Raw genomic sequence first — 20,680 nt, 5'->3', positions numbered from 1 at the left:
AATTTCTACGAATTGTAATTAATTGAATTCGAAAATAAAGTATTTGGTGTTCAGAAGGTTATGGAACGTTGGTTACTTCGATAGATCGATGAACGAAATTTAAATCGAAAAAATTAACGCGTCGACGCCATCATTGGTAGTTGAAATAATGGACGTCACGATAAGGTGGCAGCACTGGTAAGCCGTCGTTCCACCTTGGGCAAGCGAGATAGCATTTTCGTCTGCGCTAGCGCAGAATACGGTAGTCGCTGAAGCGATGACTGTCAACGCGGAAATCGGCAACCTTGTAATCGCCATATTGTTTGCACGCACGTTGCGTTAGTAAAGTCGTCAGAGTGGTGATAATATCGTGGTGTTACAAGTGTTTGCGCGGTGTAGGCCACGGAAGAGAAAGGAAGTGTCCGGAGAAAGGTAAATAACTCGACCTTAATGCATCAAGTTCGAGAAGCATATCATACACACGGTGGCACCGGATCATTATTTCAGTTTCGTACGCGGTATAACGTGATCGACGTAAACGTGCAGTAAATCGATCGTGTCCCTCGATGTTCTCGTACCGCATCGCGCGACTATCTACTCACCTCAGTCACGTCGGAAGTCCTGAGTATTCGTCAAGGTGACGTCACCGACAGTTCCGAGGGATGGCTCGTGCCTCTCCTCCCTTTTTCCTCCCTGCAACGAACCACCGTAAATTTCTCGCGTACACGGCATGACCATGGTTACGCTGCGAACCAGTTCGTAACAGCGTCGTTTTCGTGAAATCGTTGTGGTAGCAGATCCCCCTCCTCCCTGCGATAATATATTGAGTGAAACTAAGTTACTTCCTCTTTTGGAAGCATCGGACCGTGAGTATTTCCCTTACACATTTTCTGTGAATGACTCGGCGCGTGAGTGAGTTACGATTCCCCTGAACCGGGTTCCCGAAAGTTTTTAACTTTGGAACGCGAGAAATGCCAAAGGCCGTCCGAATCAAAGCGTCTTTCTGTCTCTTTTACTCCCACTACCATTCGGCTGTGTCCATCTTCTTTCTGGCCTCGTGAGCACGGGGTTAGGTTACGAATCGGAACAGCTCGATAAAAATATTCAAAGTATCGAGAAATGCTTGTCGCTTTCGTAAATTTTATTTTAGAGACGAAGCGTCATTCATCAATTGGAATGGTATTGCACGTAGCCGAGAATCGAAAAGAAAACGACAAAACTTGTAGTGATACACTATCGAAATGCTCGATGATAAAATTGTTTCGTGGAATAATGATTTTTAAATACCGTACACTTCCTTTGATCGAGTCGATAATGCAGTGATTACGATAGCTTTCTAATTTCGCGATTTGAGTTCGAGACTGCGACGAAATATATTTTCTTTCCTCGTTCTTTGGTTCGAATGTCTACAAAAAATAATACTTTGTGATTGTTTGAGATTTATTTCTTTTTTTATTGAAAGTTAGACACGGTTCTCTCGTCCGCGAATCGATGCTCTGAAACGTTGAATTACGTACATATGCCTTGAGAGAAACAAAGATGGGAATTACTCTATGTAGAGATGAAAGATTTACCGAGGCACTTTGATCACGTGACCGAAAGTTTCTTATCGATATGAATGTTAATTGAAGATTTAAAGTTAATTTAAATTTTAACAAGTGATCGAATTATCGTCGAGACAATAAGATATTTAACACTGCGAACGCTTGTGGAGATATTAACGACCACACATAATTTTAATTGCGGTTAATAACTCGTCGACAAATGTCAACGATAATTGATTGTCTAGTTGGTATGTAACGATTCATGAAATTAAACAAAAATATTTATATATTGAATAAAGTAATTATTAGATACATATGTTGGATATTATATATTATATTAACACGTTGATTTACAGTGATTTTTGAAACCGTTCGCTACAAAGGAATCCTAATATTCATAGAATATTGAATAACGAAAAGAGTGCTACGAAATAGGAACCATAATTTGATCAAATGACAAAGATAACTCCATTCATGAGAAACCAGCGGGATGGTCGTGTTAAAATACAGTTATTGAAACCGAGATAACAAATAGCCTTTTGGAGAAAAGAGATAAAAGGAATAACATTTAGGGCAAAGTCACTAAACTCCAGTTTTATCATAATTATTTATTTTTTATTCTTGTGAGAAGTATCAGACTTTGTATATCATGGAGCTAAGAAGAATTTTCACGTTATTGTAATATCAACCCTTAAGTGCGTTTATGCTTGTAAATAACGAAGAAATCGCGCAATATTTTATGTTTTTTTTTCTGTTCTGTCGTTTTGTTATTGTTACAGTTGCCACTGGAAAACATGAAATATTCGACTGTCGTGTATCTGTCCTCGCGTGGCCGGATCAAATTACGGTTTTTTGTACATTGGAGAGTCACTTCTTTCCAGGAAGGAAAGAAGCGTCGCCTTAAAATTAGCCAACACGAGCGACGTTATCTTATGTAATACAACACACACGCGAGAGGTGACTTCGAATGTGACTAGCATGCTTATAGGTGAATTCGAATCGATTTTATTAATCGCGTTACGAGTGCAGTTGCACGTGAAACGTAACCCGTACTATTGAAAACTTCAATACTATTCCCCGTACACGTGTACTTGTTAAGCAACGTGCGCAACGAGCGTCGCTGAGCATACTGGAGGGTCTTAGAAACGTTGTTCAACACTTTGACTGCCACGTCACCTATGTATAGGACTTTTCGCTATGGAACTAACAAAATTAATTCTCAAGTCGAGACGAGGTTATAAAAATAAGTACTAACAAGGGAAGGTATTTGATCAACTGATAGTTGGGCAAAACGTAATCTGATTGATGATTGTAGAATAAAAGATAATGTACAATCGCGTGTTAATTAAAATAACAATTTTTTTGCGAATACATTTGGGATACAGAAATTTTTATCGTTTTTAGCTAGGAAAGGAAGGGGGGGGGGCAGCAAAAGTTTGGAAACCATTGTTTTATAGGATGAGCTTAGCTTTGCAAAAAGTAGCAGCTACGCGATGATAAGCGACATTGCTCTTTCAAGTGGGGGAAAATGTAGCAGGAAAAAACAAACGGCATCGGCATAATTGTTTCTATTACGCGTTGTATCACCATCGAGCAACTACGGATGTTCATTTGAATTGCTGAGAAAGGTTATAAAGCTCGTGGTAGCAAGAAAATGGAAAGGAGTAAAGATGTCTCGCTTTCGTTGCGTAAACAGATAATCTACTCCCTCGGAATCCATGTGTATAGATCCTCGTGATGCAATCTGTACGATCCTCCGCTCGAATAAAGCTATATTTCCGCTTGTAAACGTACTTCTTGAAAATATCGCGTGTAGGGCGTATGGAAAGGGCTTAATCCTTTGCAATGTAAAACATTTTTTATATTCTCTGAAACTTTGTTTATGATTAGATCCCCAGAGACAGGATGATAAAATGAATAAAAATTATTGAAATCGGTGAAAACGCTCTAAATGTAAATAAATACTTAGTTTATTTAAGAATTATTGCTACTTTAATATAATTTTGTAGGTCAAGGTTAATTTTGTGGCAATTTTTTAACAGACCTCGATCGATCCAAAGGTGTAGAATCCCGTTTTAACGGTTGTGACATAATAATTTCCTTAAACCCCGTGCACCGGATGTGGTCATCGTAACAATGCTGGTTGCAATAGTTGAAAATGTGGTCAAAGCGCACAGTCGACTCTCTCAGTCCGTTGGTTCGTATTGTAGAATTAGTTACATAATTTCAATTGTGCTCTTTATGTTATTACATAACCACGTTATCGACTTCGTCTGCGAAACGTAGGAGATGACCCGTAATGTCTTGTCGTAATTAGTCGCGAAGCTTCGCTATACATAGCGCATAATCTCAACCGTTTATTATACTTAACGTTTTCATGTTTCATCTTCCAGATACAACCAGAGAAATATTCGAAAAAATAATTACAAGTCAGTGTGTAATCAAGTCGCTTCCATAAATAGTGCAAAACCTTCAGTTGTAATTATATTATTGGCGCTGTTATTAGCAACTTGAAAAAATCCCTCGAATACGTCTGTATGGGTATTAAACAGCGTTACTTGTTTATACTATCTTTGGTGAAATCCAAGACGTTACGTTTTCATATTGGTTTTGCGCGTCCGATTCCGGTGAAAACTGGGATGTCTGCCAAACCTGGGGAAAAATCTCGCCAAAGCGTGGCTGCTTTCTTGACGCCAGGTATTTGGCAAGATCGTGCATTTTCCTGTTCAACGTTGCATGCACGGTCACACAGTTCTTTTACGTCGTCGTTTATTCTGAAAACAGAATTATTAGGTTGACCAAAAAGTAGTATTGGAATTTCCAGTAAAAAACATTATTAACACTAGGTTTACGGTACGCGTCAATTTGACGCATTCAGATTCCAAACTTAACGTTATAGGACTCATAAATATTATTTGTTAGCAATTTATGTTGAATTGAATTGATGTAATGATATGGATGTATCCTCTAATTAAAAGAAAAAACTGCATTTTAATGCAACTGTCAACGTAGCGAATTATAATAAAAATATGCGCAACGAGTGTCCGTAAACCTAGTGTTAATTCTTTCTCAAATATAAGAAACTTTATTAAGCAACGTTATCCGTTCGGTGCACTCGTTTGCAATTTGCAAACGTTTTTGTTGATTTGCTTCGCTAGTAAAAGATTTGTTTCTAGCAACCGTTTCGTTGCATTCGGTATTTTTTGTGGACACGTTGCACCGTTTCATTGCTAACTTTTATCAATTTCAAAGCTAAGATTTGAACAGCCCGTTGCTAGTCACGCGTGACTTCGGGGTTTTGGAGAAAAGTGTACCTACTAGTCGCGGTCAGGGGTGACTCGAGAACGAAAAGGGTTGATAAATGGATCGTCCTTTCATTCTGTCTCGGTTAGGGCCCGCGCTGACAGAATATTTAAAAATCTTTTGTATACGACACAGTTAAAACCCGTAGCACGCGTGTCGGGTATTAACCACCGCACGAGTGGCTCCCGACGAACCACATTTTTCTCGGCTCAAGGTCAGCTCGTTCCTTTTTTTAACTCGACCTGGTGACCTTTGGCATTTCTTCGTTTTATATTCTCGGTGGGCACAGAATTTGACGGTAGTGAAATAGTAACCGATGCGTCCTACGGTAGCGCAAGAATTGTTCTCTTTACGCATCAATCGGTAACGCAACAGTAGATTAACATTGTAGGTAATGTAGCGTTCGAGTCATCGTCGATTAGAAATTGTCAAAATTTTGGTTTGAATAAAAATTTCTAACGAATAGAAAATCCCTGCAATATTGAGATTAATTGCGTGACATTACATTTTGTAGTTTTGTTTCAACGATTAACAGATAAACATTTATTTATCTTTTGTTCGTTGTTCCCAAAAAATTGGTTCGAATATAAATTCTTGACTGGTTCTGTTCATAGTGCGAATTGGCCTTAATTCGGTTGAGAAAACGAATCGATATCCGGTTGATCGCATAACGCAATGCAGTTCCAGCTCCAGCGTGACAGAGATATTCACTTTTTCCCCAGTTTCGCGGGCGCAGCCTGGCTAGAGTCTTCCGTGGCCAGCTGGTAAGTGGAAAAAGGGGGACAAGGTGAAGTAGCACGCTCGAGTTGCAAGGTCAGCGTCAGGTCAGAACTAAAGCTGGAATGGAGCTTTAACTGGCGGCACGGTTGCTTTCTCTTGTTATTCTCCTAAACCTACGAGAAAATCGTTTCGTGCAGAGTTATTGATTTAACCGGTTACTAACCGAGCGCACGAGTAACATGAGCTAGTCAAAATAATAAGGGTATTACATGGTCGAGTGGCTTTATCGCTCGGTAATGCGATCTGGCTTTGTCGGAATCTTATTCTCGCTATTTAGTCTCCCCCAATAGTCCGGAATCTGGTTTTCGAGATCTTCAACTTCGCACTAACCACCAAGAGTAGTGCCCACCAAAGTTACAAAGGGAGGGTATCTTGACACGTTGCCACATTGCATAGCGCGAATGTAAATTTATTGTTAAGATATTCCAGTTTCACCGCATCCGATACAAAGATGTACACGAATTATTTATTCAATGGCAACCACCGATTCATTATATATGGAATTCATAACTACGTATGTACAAGTATAGTAGGGACTTGCGCAGCTGATGGTAATTTTATATATTTATTCATGACATTTGCGGGGGTAACAGTTTCAGTTTTCAGCAGTGTCATTAATCCGTGAAGCGTGGCCTTTCGATTCCAAAACGTTCCCCACCCCCGTTCCTAGAAATAGAAAATAATCGAAACGTCGAAGCCCTAACCATATAATCATCAAGTTCTTCGGTATTGTTGGGATTCAGGAAGTCTCTAAAGAGGAACAAGAGCGCAAGAGAGTGCGAGTGAGATTGAGAGACTGGTGACCCGGGTGCAATGTCATATCACCGTGGTGGCCAGGCGGGCGCCGTAGCAGTGTCGTACAGCACCAGCCCAATGGCACCACATTCCCCTAGCAGACGATGCTCCAGCGGTAGCAGCGGCACCAGCAGCTCCGCCATCGGCACCTCCTCCTCCAAGCTGAATACCTATCGATCTCCTGGCACTTCGTCGATCCTAGATCGGCCGACGAACTTCTACACCTCGTCGAGCAGCTCGGGCTTTCGTTCGAGCTACACGTCCGAGTACAGGCGATCCTACTGCCCGTCAAGAAGGTGAGTTTCTCTTTCTTCCCCATCGTACGAGGGATTCTATTGGATTCCAGGGATCGGCAATTACGCTCAGACTGCCAGAAACGCCTACGATGTAGCCGATGTTCGTATCCTTTATGCTTGACTTCCACTATAAGTCAAGAAGACGCCTCGCGTTCAAGGAAATATTTATTAGAAGGTTGCATCGAAAGCCATTGTACTTTTTTTTTTTTTTTTCAATAACACCGGAATTTCCATAGGTCCATTGAAATTTGTTCATAATTTTTAATCGTTTCGATTATTGGTTCAACGTCAAGAAACAAGACTCGCCTCTCGCTAGAAATCACAACACGGATCGAATGAGCGGAGGTACGAGAAAAAGTTTAAACTCGATGGACCCAAACTGTTTCAAGCTTTATTGTCACGATTTAAGTAAGAAGCCAGGATCTTTCTAACGGTAGAAATTTCGGTGGTGGGAGAGCGTCACGATTTAGATTGCTTTTAGCTACACGGATAGAGCGCCCGATATATTTGGATATCAACGAGAATGGATGCGTAATATGGATCTCCTAGAAGATATTTTAATTCTATTCATGGAGCAAATAGATTGCGAAGACCGCTTATTTCGATATATGCGATGCAGTGGTTCGCCCTTTTCGCAAATCTGAATCCGATCGAGAACCTCTGGGACACGTTAGCTACAGTAACAGAACTTAAAGATAGCATACAAGCGTGGGATAGTATAGACGCGTGGCGTCACCTCCCCTACTCGCCACCAGAGGGGTCGCTCTCTCGCAAGCGCTTGACCGACCCCTCCGTTCCTACGTACACACTCCTCGACCAGCTACCCAATGTCCCGTCGTCTAAGGCAGGGCCTGCTAGGAAGCCTTACTGGTCCACTAGCAGACCCGAGACCAAATACTACTTCCCTCTTTCTTCTTTTTCTACCCTCCTTCTTTTTCACTTTCTCCGCCAGCAAAAGCGCGCCACAGACGTGTATCGACCTCACAAAAACTTAATTAACAGTACGAATAATAGAATTTCTCAAGTTGGTGTACGAAAAAAATTCTTATTTCTGTCAGATCGAATCAGTATTCGTATTTCTGTGGGTCGTTTAGCGTGCTGCCGATCCCAGGCTGCGCGATAAATGCGTTAGTATATTAAAATTGCTCATACTCGATCGGCCCTACAGTTTCTACTCGTTAACGACGACGGGCACGAGCATCCGCAGGAACTACGTGCCGGAGTACAGCCGGTCTCGCTGCTCACCCGCAAGGTGAGCAATCCCTGACAAGGGGTGTTAACGTCGCGAGGTCGCCGATTACGAGATCAACGCTGTCTTCGTTGTCGCACGACGCACAATGGGATATTTGTCCTGAAAACCCAGAGACGATGGTCGATTTAAAAAATTTCCGTAGAGTATATTCGTTATGAAATGTTACAGTGCATTTGCGCGTATACCACATAACGGAGATATTATTTAATTGCGACGAGAACGTCCTTTTTAATAGGAAAACCTATATTTTTTATTAATTTTTATCAGAATATACAATCTCTCTAAAATGTAAATATAAATATAAAATATATCTTGTTGCAGAGGTTCAGCGTACGCGAATGAACGGACGAGTAAAAGATTCATGCATTCTAAAAAAAGAATCTTAGCAAAGTTATAGTAGTCCGAAGATCGAGCAAATATTAAAATAGTTTTGTCCGGCTTTTCAGGACAAATACCTCGCTACGCGACGTCCTGATAAGTATCACTGGCTCTCGTCGCACTGTTTCCTCTTTTCGATTACTTCCACTTGCGATTACGCTTAATAACGAGATCGCATTTCTATAACGCCATCGCTCCATTACCGTCTCTCACACGAGAACGTCGTTTTCAAGAGGATTGATCCAAAGTGTACTCTATTAACGCGTTGACTGCCGGGTCTCCATGTCCGAGGATGTCCTCGAAACTTTTTAAACCTACATCGTGAAAAATTATAAATATTCGTTATGTCTATTACGTATTTGTTATTTTATAGCATTTCCAATGACGATATTATTGAGACTGTACAAACGACGAGCGACCACCGTGGCAGTGAACGTGTTAATTAACAGAGACAAAAAAAGAAATAATTATTTCAATGAAACAATATTTTCGTAAATATACTACTTAGAGTATTTATGCACTCGCTAACAAAATTATGGGTCCAGACATGCTACCGTTTGTGTATAATTTTTTGCATCTTGTACTAATTTTGTTGCCCTTTTTTCTTTCTCTTCCCGCCATCGTCGATATACAGGGTGTACTACGTAACTGGAAAAAAAACTATCCCTAAAACGGTTAGGGATCCACGTGGCACGAGTCGGTACAATTGTCATCGATTTCCTTTCCCTTTCACCAATTATTTTCGTGCCAATAGCACTCTCCAGAGAACAACATGACTACATAATGGGCACGAGACACTTTCACGCTATTCCCTGGTACACTGCGTTATAAATATCCACCGCGGGCAACAGGTACTTGTGCCCAACGATGTCCTCGGCAAAGCGCCGATTGCTTCTGTTCGTTTCTCGATAATCCAATTTCTTGGACGCGAAAGTTTCTGTTTCTGTGGCATCTGCCAATCCTAACGACGATGGTCGAGGCGAACGGTGGTAAAATGGGCCACGCTGTCGCATGGTAACTAGGGGTGCGCGGGTGGGTCCCGTTTAAACATCGAATCGTTGGGCAAATTTTATTCTCGAATAACGAATAAAAATGTTAGATTCGCTCCTAGAGTAACTTTTAGCCTAGACATTGGTTTAAAAATTCCTTTTAGAAACGAATCTAATATTTTTGTTTCAAAAAATGTGACTGTGAGAAGTTTTGGAGCCACGCCTACGATCGATCGATTTGGATCATTGGATCGAAGTCCTTGACCTCGATGAATTCCCTTCCGCTCAGCGAGAAATTACTTTCTCCTGGAACCGTGTCACGATCGCTGAAGATCCCCCAAAGATCTCCCTTCTCGACTTGTACATTCAAGTATCAAGTACCGTTTACAAATCCACCGTACGTAAACGGTGTTACGCGTCTGATTTAGTAACCTCCAAACCCCGAAGAGGATCGTTCTGGTCGGCATGTAGGCCAGCGACATCGACTTGACCGCGCAAGAAGTTCTTCGACGATGCTTTCCGCCTCTTCCGATCGACGGTCGGTGAAGCGGTTGTCCCGATGATTATTTTCGTCGTGACGCCTCTAGAGTTCAATTCTTTCCGCGGTTTGATCCCTTACGAGTCCGGATCGTCCCACTTAACTCGGGGCCAGAAGCGTTCGTTTCTCTCAACTGAAATAGTTTTAACCCGTCAAGCTCTGTTTGTCCTGGAATCACCTAAGCCCCAAGGCCATCGGGAGTCTTTTTTTAACTAGTCTAAAAATTCTAGCTAATCGGTCGGTTCACCTGTCGCGTGTTCCGTTTCCGCGAACGGCGTCCAAAACACCCTTTCGACACGAAAAAAGAAAACAATTGGCAGATCTCGCGTTACAACAGAACGCGACAGACAAACTGCGCCGTCGCTTCTAATTATAAACGAACTGCCAGAAAAATCGTCGAACAGGCGGGAGTTTCGGCTAACGAAAGAACTGAGCAACGTAAGAAAGATTCGTTTAAAATTTTAGACCGATGTACGATGAATGTACGAACGCCTGGATATGGGCCCTTTTGATTTATTTTTAATATTTGAAATTCACTCGAGCACGCTGTGATTCAGAACGAAAGAATCACGATCACGGTCGGGAACGAAGTTGAGTCGCAACCGTGATCGTGATCGTAACGCAATCACTGTCGACGAGTAACGTGTTGGTAATTTTGCATCCGTAGTCCTTATCGACGTATCCACGATCCCCCAATGCTTGCGTCCCGTTTCTCTTAGCCGCCAAAAATTGCTTCGTCTCGCGTCTGCTTGGTCGCGTTTAAAAAGTCTCCGGCTCTCGCGGTTCGAGCAAACGGGCCATTACTAACACAGCCGCTTATACTTATTCGAGTGCACAAGAGTTTGCGCGTGCGTGTGTTTATAAGCGGTTGCGTGTATGCTCGCGATGATTGCATAACACGAAATACGAGAGAGAAGGAGTGTTAGCCCTTGGCCGCGGGCCCAGCCGAATGAAACGACGTTCGCAATATTCACATTGGACGAACTTTGCAGGTCAGTTTCGTCGTCGGCGTACAGCAATACGGGCACCGGGGGCGGCGGCACGTCCACCACGAACGTGACAGCGAACGGGACCAGCAGCGGTGGTAGATACGGCCTGTCCACGTCGTCGTCCTCGTCGAGCATCTCCCTATCGTCGAGGGACAGAGCGCAAGAATCGTCGTCGTCGAGGCACGATACAGCAGCGAGCAGCGCGGCGGACATAATCAGCAAGTACTCGCCGTCCGGTTACGTGCCAAACATCCGCCAGACGAGCAACACCAGCGGCGGATCGCACCATTGGAAACACCATTCGACGGGTTCCTCGTTGACGGAGCTGTTCGGCGGGGACGAACGCGACGTCGAACGGACCAGAGACCGTCCCGAGTCCTCGCTCTCGTCGTCTTCCTCGTCGTCCTCCGCCGCTGCTGGCGGTGCACTCTGGTCCAGGTCGAAGAGAGGAGGAGGACCACTGTTCAGCAGCACGGTGCTTACCAGCGGACATGTACGCGCGGAGAGTGCCGCGTCGCCTGGCGAGGTAACGAACGACGAGCGCGGCACCGCCCGCGACCTAGACGAGGACGACAACGACGTCGACGATGACGACGACGACGACGACGACAACGACGAGAACGATAATACCGACGACGATCAGCACAACAACAACAGCAATGGGAATAACAGCGGCGCCGAGGATGCTTGCGGTTACGGAGTTAACAACAACGACGACGCGCTCGACGACGACGACGACGACATAGACGACGACAATCTGAACAACCGCCATCACCACCAACAACGCGCCGCTCATCGAACCGACGAGGTCTCGCCTGCTAAGCATAATAACCTACTGTCGCCCATTCCCGGTGGTGTTGGCGGCGCTGGTTTTATCGGTGTTAAGCTCGAGCTGCTCACTAACCTTGACACTAACACGAGTAACATGGATCTGATGATCAATAACGGACAGGACAAAGTCACGCGGCCCGAGGATTTCGAGATCGAGGAGAACAGCGAGGTAATGCGCGGCATCGACGATACAATTGCGTTCCTTCAAGGCGGTCATACGGACGATTCAGATATACGTCGCGACCCCGAGGAGCAACGAAACGCGACCACCTCGTACGTTATCGATCATACAAGGTTCGGTGGAGGCGCCACGCCGCCTATTCTGCAAAACGGCGTAGCCGGAAGACCCTCTGGTAGCTACGGGGACGATTCGGCCGTACCATCCACGTCCAGGAGACCGGACAGTCATTTCTCAGGAAGCACGAACGCTGCTGGTAGTAATTTGACCTCGTCGCCCACTGCATCGTCCACGGCACACCAGAGTGTCTATCGCGGTGTCGTCGAACAGTTTGTGAGTGTCCTAACGATTATGTGAATTTCTTACGGATCAGTGGACCGTCCCTCTCGCGATATCACGAGAATCTGGTTATTATTTTATCATCCTAACGACCTCGACGATTTACAATTATCCACAAAACTTGCGTTTCTATTCTATGCATCGGTTTGACTGATAAGTTTATCGTTATTGCATCGGTAATCTGATTAGGATTCAGTAACTCGTGATAAACTCTTCTCATCAGAGGCGCGATAAGACTTTTCTTCCACGAATCTTTCTACTTTAAATACGTACGTTATCGAAGTAGGCGCGGTCGTTAACATGGTAAATAATTACTAGAAATTTTACGCGCTACGATCGTACGTACTCCATGAGGCCCCGGTATCGAGGCTTGGAGGTAATTGTGTGCGACTTCTCGCGCGGTAATTGAGGTGGTAATGGATGCTTAAACATGCATCGGCTTTCGTTATTTCCACTATTTCGTCCAGATATTTATCGAGTCAACGTTGTCGTTGTTTTTCTTTGGTCGATCGTTTCTCGAAACGTCTGCGCAAATATCGCTCGCTTTATCTTTCTCTCAGGCTGCCTATTCTCTGTAGTGTTTGTTAAAGCAAGTAGCACGAGTCTGGCAAAATATGGCTTTGGGAAATGTGGTTGATTATTAGTAGCGATTCGCAGGTCCACGTGAATGGTGTAAAGTTATTGGTTTTGACGTTGCCACATTCAATTAACCCTCTATAACCCTGATTATTTTTAACTTTTGAAAATAATTATGCAATGGAAGGTAGATAAACGATGATAATAAGATACAAAACGAAGCAAAGTTTAATACATGCAACCTTTCGATTAAATTCATTCCTGTGCGAGAAATTGTATCCAATGCAAATATAGTCATACTATTGCTTTAACTCTATTTCTACTACGATTTTAAAAGGTGTCTTGCTAGAAATAATATTTATTCGATAATATAGATAATATAGAAATACTTAAAGTGTAGTGCGTAGAAAACATTTTCCATGCGAGTCGAATAACATTTGAATTAATCAATTACTTTCCAATATTTTCTGGCAGGAGCTTTATTTCTACTTCACAAAACTCGTACTTCCTGGTTTCTTTTCTTAACCAGTGTTTACTTTCCTGTTACAGACTTGCCCACATTTCACTATCGCTAATAGTCTTTGGCTATCTCCTCTCCGATTCTTAACTCTTTATTGCATAATGTGTCTTATCGAAAACTTAATAAAAGCAATATATGCAAAGTTTCGCGAGAAAATTTAACAAGATTTCCACAGATTTCATATTTTCTTATATGGGAAAATTTAGTAGTTCAGCAGATTCAATCACATTGATTGTTTAATTCGAGCATAAATGAATTAATTAATTTCATCGGCAAATATCAAGATTGTAAAGAGGCAAGACGCATCGGAGATGATATTTCTAAATCTAATTTATTCGCAAATGAATGTATAAGTAATCAGAGAATAATTTCTTTTTCGAACCATGAAATGAAATTTATGCAGTAGAGAGTTAACTAAATATTGGAATCGTATCATCGTATTAATATACTTGTATATTTTATTATACTTTGCTTCCTTATCCGCAATTTTATTCGAATAACAGATAACTGATGATACCAGAGTATAACAACCGAATTTATTTGATCGCTAAATTCTTATCTGTACGTTGCGAAGTATTTTATCGTGATCGTCGAAACTTGTATTTTTTATTTATCGATTAGCGGATAAATAGTTTAGTCTGTTATAAACGGCACGTCTCTGTCTTCGAGAGTCACGAAGTTATAGAGGGTTAAAAACGTTGAATTCGTTTAGTTCTTCGCACGGATGCTCGTATATCGATACTTTAATTATTAATAAACGTATTTGTCATTCGTATTGATCGAATGCTATGCGTTCTCGATTATGTAGCAGCTTCGTAGCGCGATACAGTACCAAAAAAGCACGCAGTACGAAAGCAGGGTCGCGCAGTAATGAAGCTCGAAAAAGAAACTGTCTCCAAACGTTTAAAAACGCTAAAAGAATGTTCGATTAATGTTGAAATTCAACCATTCGTTCGGACATTTCCTCTCGTAGAGTAGAGTCTTGTCTACTTTCTAAAATATTTCTTCTTTAACAGCGATCAGGAATTACTCCATTATCAAAAAATAGAAATTTGTCCAGGTTTCTCGCGTTATAGTCCCGTTCGTGGGCCACGTGTGCGCGCGGCCATGGCGGACCGCCCTTTTCTCCCCTCGGATCTACGGAAAGTTCAGTGGCACGGTACGAAGTCATGAGGGCAGAGATACGAGGGCGACGTACGTCGGAAACGTGTTCCATTTAACGCGCGCGATCGCGGATTCGTCCGTTACGAAACAAGCCTGGTCGGCTCCTTGGAGGTTTTCTTCGACCAAGAGTCTCGTCGACGGTCGGTCCGCGTTGCTGGTTTTTATTAATAGACCAGAGCTCCTCTCACCGGGGGAGCGCAGAGAAGCGCGGTCAACGGATCTCTCATAACATAACGGTACCTCGTGGCAACTCGTGTGTCGAGTACGCGTTTATACGCCGCGCGCATAAGCGACCGTGGGGGACGCGTCCGTGCGACTGTTTTTAGTCCATCGATCGACCATCTTTTTCGCGACGGAAATTCCCTCGAGATTGATCGCTGGTGCGGACCGTCGCCGTCGACGAGACCACAGCCGGACACCGGGTGTCCGTTTAGCATAGTGTTGTGTTACGGATGTGACGGGGGTGGGTGGGGGGAAGGTAGAAACAAACATACGAACGAAACATCGCCGAGCGCGGACATCGTAGTTCGTTCCTTTCCCATCGATGCGTCCAACGATGCTTGTTGTTTCCGTTCGTTCGTGTCGTCGAACGAACGAAAGTTCGACGGAAGTTGAGTGCAATTCGACAGTGCCGCCAGGACTGATTCCCGGAAACTAACGCCGCGTAAACTGGCTTACACCCAAATAATAGGCTGGGGGTTGTGGTGCGTATGGGTGGTGATCGCCTTAATGTTCGTTTACGCGTTCCTGCTGGGTATCGCGGCACCTCTGACATCCGATAAACATCGCGTCCACGCCGGTGTTTGTTCCATACACTTCGGTAAATCCGTAGTACCCGCTCGCGCTCCTCAACAGCCTCCAGCCAGTCGCACGAAGGTGAGTGTTCCGAAGAGAGATTTACCAGTAGCAATGAGGACCGTTCGAATCGTTTCGAAGCTTTCGACTCTCGAGAGCCTCAAATGTTTTGAATATCTTGAGTCTCGAAGGTCTTGACGGATATTTGGGAGCGTTGAGAGTTTCGATAGCAGTTGTACAATAGAATCGGTGAAAAGAGAAAGAGAAAGAGAATCTCTTTACCAGAAATTAGATAAATATCTCTCTTTTACTGCCATTTCTATGTTTCGATCAACTACCGGAAACTCGTAACGCTCCCAAATCTATCGAGGCCTTCGAGACTCGAGACATTAAAGATTTTCGAAGTGCTTCGTATGTTCTATCGCTATTTACGAGAGCGTCTCAGGAAAGAAAGAGAGACCGCGTCGCGAGCGCGCAATGATGTTGCCATTATGCGCCACTTATTTTTCACGGCTGTCGATCGCCTTAAACATTTACACCGTCTTCCCTTTTCTCAATGTATTGTGTACGGCGTGCTTTCTGTTCGGAATTGTCCACACGCCGAGCTCGAACGCAACAAGAAACGTACGTACCGTGTGTGGAGTTTCTTTCGATCCTGACCTAACCATGGCTAACTAATGATTTTGCTGCGTTGACGGAATCTAAGAAAGACCAAGTGTTTTCTTCACTGTTGTTTGAAAGAATAGTTCTTAACTGTTTCTGGAACCGAAATCGATATAACTGTTTCTCGATCCCCACTTTTTTTTTGTGCAATGTATGAAAATTTTGCAGTGATTTTGCCGCGTGAGAGTTTGTTTTTACCTAATCCAACGTCTTTGCAACCCCGACGATCAGGGATGAACAGAATTCGAACGACGATAACGCTAGTAATTTGTATTCGGGTTCGATCGTAGAAGAGCACGGAATATTTTTATTCCACCTCGTCGTCGAATACAGAATGTGTGCACAGGTATAATTGCCTGGTCAGTCAATGTCGAATATATTAGCATTTCATATTCAATGGCTGAGCAAATGCAGAATACTTCATTCGGTTCGGTATTCAGTGCATTTCGATCTTAGGTAATACGCGAGACACGAATAAATTTTCATCGAAATGGCCGAACGTGTGATGTAATTATGCGTATATGGTATAATTGTGACGTTTGCTCTTCAAATTGTATATAAATAATTTCATAATAATATCGCTCTTTTTATAAGACGACGCATCATTGTGCATTCGTTAAGAGTTTACAAATAAAAATCTATTAATAACTTTGCAAAAGTATTCAAACGAGAATTCAAAATTTGTTCGACTCGAGACCCTGTAACTCGAGAGCTGTATTCGTTGGTTCAGATACATTTCAATTAGAACTTTGTTCGAATGTGTTCATCCCTGTCGTCGATTAACCCAGACTTATCTATTATACAGGGTGTTCGGCCAACCCTGGGAAAAATTTTAATGGGAGATTCTAGAGGCCAAAATAAGACGAAAATCAAGAATACCAATTTGTTGATGGAGGCTTTGTTAAAAAGTTATTAACGTTTAAAGTTTCGCCCGTACTGAATTTTCTTCTCAAAAATGCACAAGATTTCGGGGGTATGTCTATTCACCAAAAATGATTGTAACTGACCCCTGTAACCGAAAATAATTTTTCCAGAACGATTTGATATTTTTGATTTTTGTCTTATTTTGGCCTCAGGAATCCCCCATTAAAATTTTTCCCAGGGATGGCAGAACACCCTGTATACCTGTTATTGTCAACGTTCGTTGAACGTTTATACATTTCTGTCGTAAGGAGTGTCGTTGCTGTGTCGCGCAAGCTAGACCGCAGAACCACTAAAGAATTAACTTGCCATGCTTTCTACAAAGAAACGCGACAGTTTTTGACAGTTTCCAATCCCTGTAGAGACGTAGAATCCTAAACACGAAAGAAAGAACGTATTTTGAGTCGTATCGAACGAAGATTGATGTTGCTTTGCGTTACAGGACGGAAGCCCGACGAACAAATCGACACGTAATCGGCTACAAGCGCATCGTGACGAGCGATGCGGGTTAAATGGGTTGCGAAATATTGGGAACACAGTGAGTATCAGCTTTGTGCAACAGTCATTCTGCGATCATTTTATACGTTTTAGTATTTCAAGTAACGAACGTATCCTCAAAATCTTAACTAAAAATGTAACAACAAAAAAACCTGGTCACTGAATCAAGCAACGAATCTTCTCTAGTTTTTTTCGTTCAGTAAGCAAGTCCTATAAATCTTTCCCCTTTCTTTCTGCAGTGTTTCATGAACAGCGTGATTCAATGCTTGAGCAACACGAGACCATTGCTAGAGTATCTATTAAACGAGCAATATCTGGCGGACATAAATACCACCACGTCCAGTATGAAGGGCGCCCTCATCAAAGCGTTCAGTCAGGTGATCCACGAATTGTGGGAGGTTGGTGGTGATCACGTGGTGAACACAACGGCGCTCAAGTCTCAGATACAAAGATTCGCCCCGCGTTTCATGGGGTATAGCCAACAAGATGCTCAAGAGTTTCTCAGATACTTGCTCGAGGGATTACACGAGGACGTGAACAGGGTCACGGTGAAGCCACAGCCGATACACACAGATATACCTGAAATGTACACGTAAGAAACTCTTCCTTGATCGTTGGAATATCAACGTATAATTTTAATTATGTGCTTATATCTAATATTTGCGAGAGAAATACAGATTTCTAAGTATAAACAAGACAATTCTAACGAATACAAGAACTTGAAGTATACTTGTACGCTTGTTCTATAGCTGGGGTACCGAGTAACAGGTACCGCGTACCGACGAGTCGTTAGAAAATTTGTCTAAAGCGAGACATGATCTTTTTGGAAACAGGGACAGCCAGAAGGCCGTAGAGAGCTGGAAACGTTATCTCCGCAGCGAGGATAGTATGATAGTGGATGTGTTCGTTGGTCAATTACGCTCCTCGTTGCGTTGCACCTCCTGTGACCATGTGTCCGTAACGTTGGATCCTTTCTGGGACTTGAGTCTGCCGATACCAACCAGAAGTGGCACGGTGAAGTTGAGTCAGTGTCTGGAACATTTTACTAGAGAAGAGGTTCTCGATGGCGACGAGAAGCCCACCTGTTCCAAGTGTCAGATGAGGAGAAAGTGTACCAAAAGCTTCAGCATACAAAAGTTCCCGAAGATCCTCGTTATTCGTATCCTTTTTCAAACGACAGTTTTCTCGGACTCTGCGATATAAATAGCGTACAAGCAATGCGTTCGGGATACGTATCTTCCTTAACGTATCGTTTCCAGACTTGAAACGTTTCTCCCCCATGGAACGATTTCGCGGCAAGCTAAACGTAATGGTGGACTTTCCGTTGACGGGATTGGATCTCAGTGCCTTTGCCGCCCCCAGAGTTCCGGGCTGTACATACAATTTGTACGGAGTCGCGAATCATTCGGGTACCACGTACTCCGGCCATTACACCGCGTATTGCAAGCATCCGTACTCAGGAGAATGGCACGAGTACAACGATAGCCGTGTGTCTGTCGTTTCAGCGAGATCGGTCGTTTCCAGCGAAGCCTACGTGTTGTTTTACGAACAGCAGCCTCACAGCTCTCACTTGTAACCTTACGCCATGCTTAGAGTTAAACGACCATCTTGCCTCTCGATACCTCAGTCCAGCATAGTGTAATAAATACTACTTTATCGTTTGGTATTGAAAAGCGACTAAACACTGAACGACCAACCGGGTCGTTTTCGGGTCGAGAAATACGGAGCGCGTGTACGATGTGACATTGGCGATAATCATGTCTTCTCGAGCAGATTTCTTTTTTTCCTCGGGCCGCAGAATCCTCGATTGGTCCCAAAGATCCCTTTCCCTTCGGCTTCTTTAGTGACCAGACGCTTTCATGTATTTTTGAAGGAGGTATGGGAATACGAGTAGCCTCCAGCATACGTAAGAGATGCTTTCACGCGAGGCGATACTTTCGAATTACATTCTCGGCCGAAATATCGCTAACAAGGATTGTAATCATTGTAATCATGTGCGTTCTTTTTTCGATTTATTTTTATCGTTTCTTTTTTATAGAATATGCGTCTGTCGTATGTTTCACGGACGAGTTTTGCCAGACAAAAGTACATATACGTACATACAGATACTTCGGTATTTGAAGAAAAACGAAGAGTAATCATGACTTCGCCAAAGATCACGTATACGAAATAATGCGCTTCGGATGTCTAGTTACTTTTGAATAGACGATATAGTAACATCTATCCTCACACTCTTCACCTGGCAATCTACAGCTATTTACTTTTGTAAAATATTTTGTTTAATAATATATCACAGTCAAGAGTTATTTATTTAATTTATGGAAAGAGAAAACTGATAAAATATTAATATATTCGATATTGACGAATATAATATATATAAATATATAAATATATTATTATACGTATTACATACCAATAAAAGTAACACAGATTAAGGGAAAAATAACGAACGAACTAAATGTCTTTATTTTTCACGAATTCAACAAAATTCCCACGTTACTTTCTCTTCTTTCCCTCGCCTACAAATATTAATCGTTGATATAAATTAATTGCATCGGATAATTACGAGAAAGAAAAGAAGAATTGGTGCAACAATTCTAAAAAATTGTACTTTTTTTTTTATCGTCCATTCAAACGTACTATGTATACACTTTAAACACGGTATCGCACCCGGTGAAATTATCGTTTGAATGTGTCCCTTATTTTAAAAATTAAACATTGCTTTTAATTAGTATGTTTACTTAAATAAAAGTCTGTAAAAATTCCATAGACCTATTGGTATTGACAAAGCGTGTGTGTCATAGAATACAAAATTTCTTGGGACATTGAAACTGTATTTAGTTCGTGGACTAACAGATGCTACAACAATCTAAAAGCAACACTAATGAGCCAATCTGACGCCCGGACACCTTGTGTACATTAATCCTTCCCGTCCCAATGATTCTATGATGCATCGGTAACTTTAAATTTCATAATTACACATATCTCACACAAAAATGTTATAATATAGGTTATCAACTGTCATATAGACCCTACAATCATTATTTTTTAGGTTCTATAGAAGTTTTGAAACGGTTTCGAATCCAATCTTATTCACAAGTTGGAAAACAAGCATCTAACAAAAGGCCAACGTTAAGGTATGTGTTAAATTTTGCAAAAAGTGCATGGTAATAATTATTTATTTCGTATACAAGTTCACGAATAGTACAAATAGTTCGAGACTGGTTCGGGTGACATTAAGGGGGTACATATCGTCCTTCCACGAGAAGAAAGCACAGCGTGTTTACATCCCCACTCTTGCTGCAGTCCGCTGATTGGCTGTCACCGATCTTCGTCGCCGATTTCGACCAAT

At 42.5% G+C, this 20,680-nt stretch overlaps 1 protein-coding gene across 4 annotated transcripts; it reads left to right on the top strand.

The window, feature by feature from the left end:
• The first annotated feature begins 211 nt into the window (after positions 1-211).
• LOC143346988 (uncharacterized) lies at positions 212-20,103 on the top strand. 4 transcript variants are annotated; one of them, XM_076775749.1, is made up of 8 exons: positions 212-411; positions 6,350-6,697; positions 7,866-7,949; positions 10,847-12,185; positions 17,273-17,368; positions 17,568-17,920; positions 18,162-18,487; positions 18,588-20,103. In XM_076775749.1, exons 2-8 carry the CDS (start codon positions 6,420-6,422, stop codon positions 18,902-18,904), a joined length of 2,793 nt encoding a protein of 930 aa, XP_076631864.1. In that variant the 5' UTR covers positions 212-411; positions 6,350-6,419; the 3' UTR covers positions 18,905-20,103. The 4 variants fall into 4 exon arrangements, with proteins under 4 accessions (XP_076631864.1, XP_076631866.1, XP_076631867.1 ...); XM_076775752.1 differs by having other exon boundaries at positions 213-411; positions 10,847-11,651; positions 18,588-20,097; XM_076775750.1 differs by lacking the exon at positions 212-411 and adding an exon at positions 502-845.
• Positions 20,104-20,680: the final 577 nt, after the last annotated feature.

This window comes from Colletes latitarsis, chromosome 10 (assembly GCF_051014445.1).
Source record: "Colletes latitarsis isolate SP2378_abdomen chromosome 10, iyColLati1, whole genome shotgun sequence".
Lineage (NCBI taxonomy): Eukaryota > Metazoa > Arthropoda > Insecta > Hymenoptera > Colletidae > Colletes > Colletes latitarsis.
The sequence above is the reverse complement of the archived record's forward strand: the minus strand, read 5'-3'. Positions and strand labels throughout refer to the sequence as shown.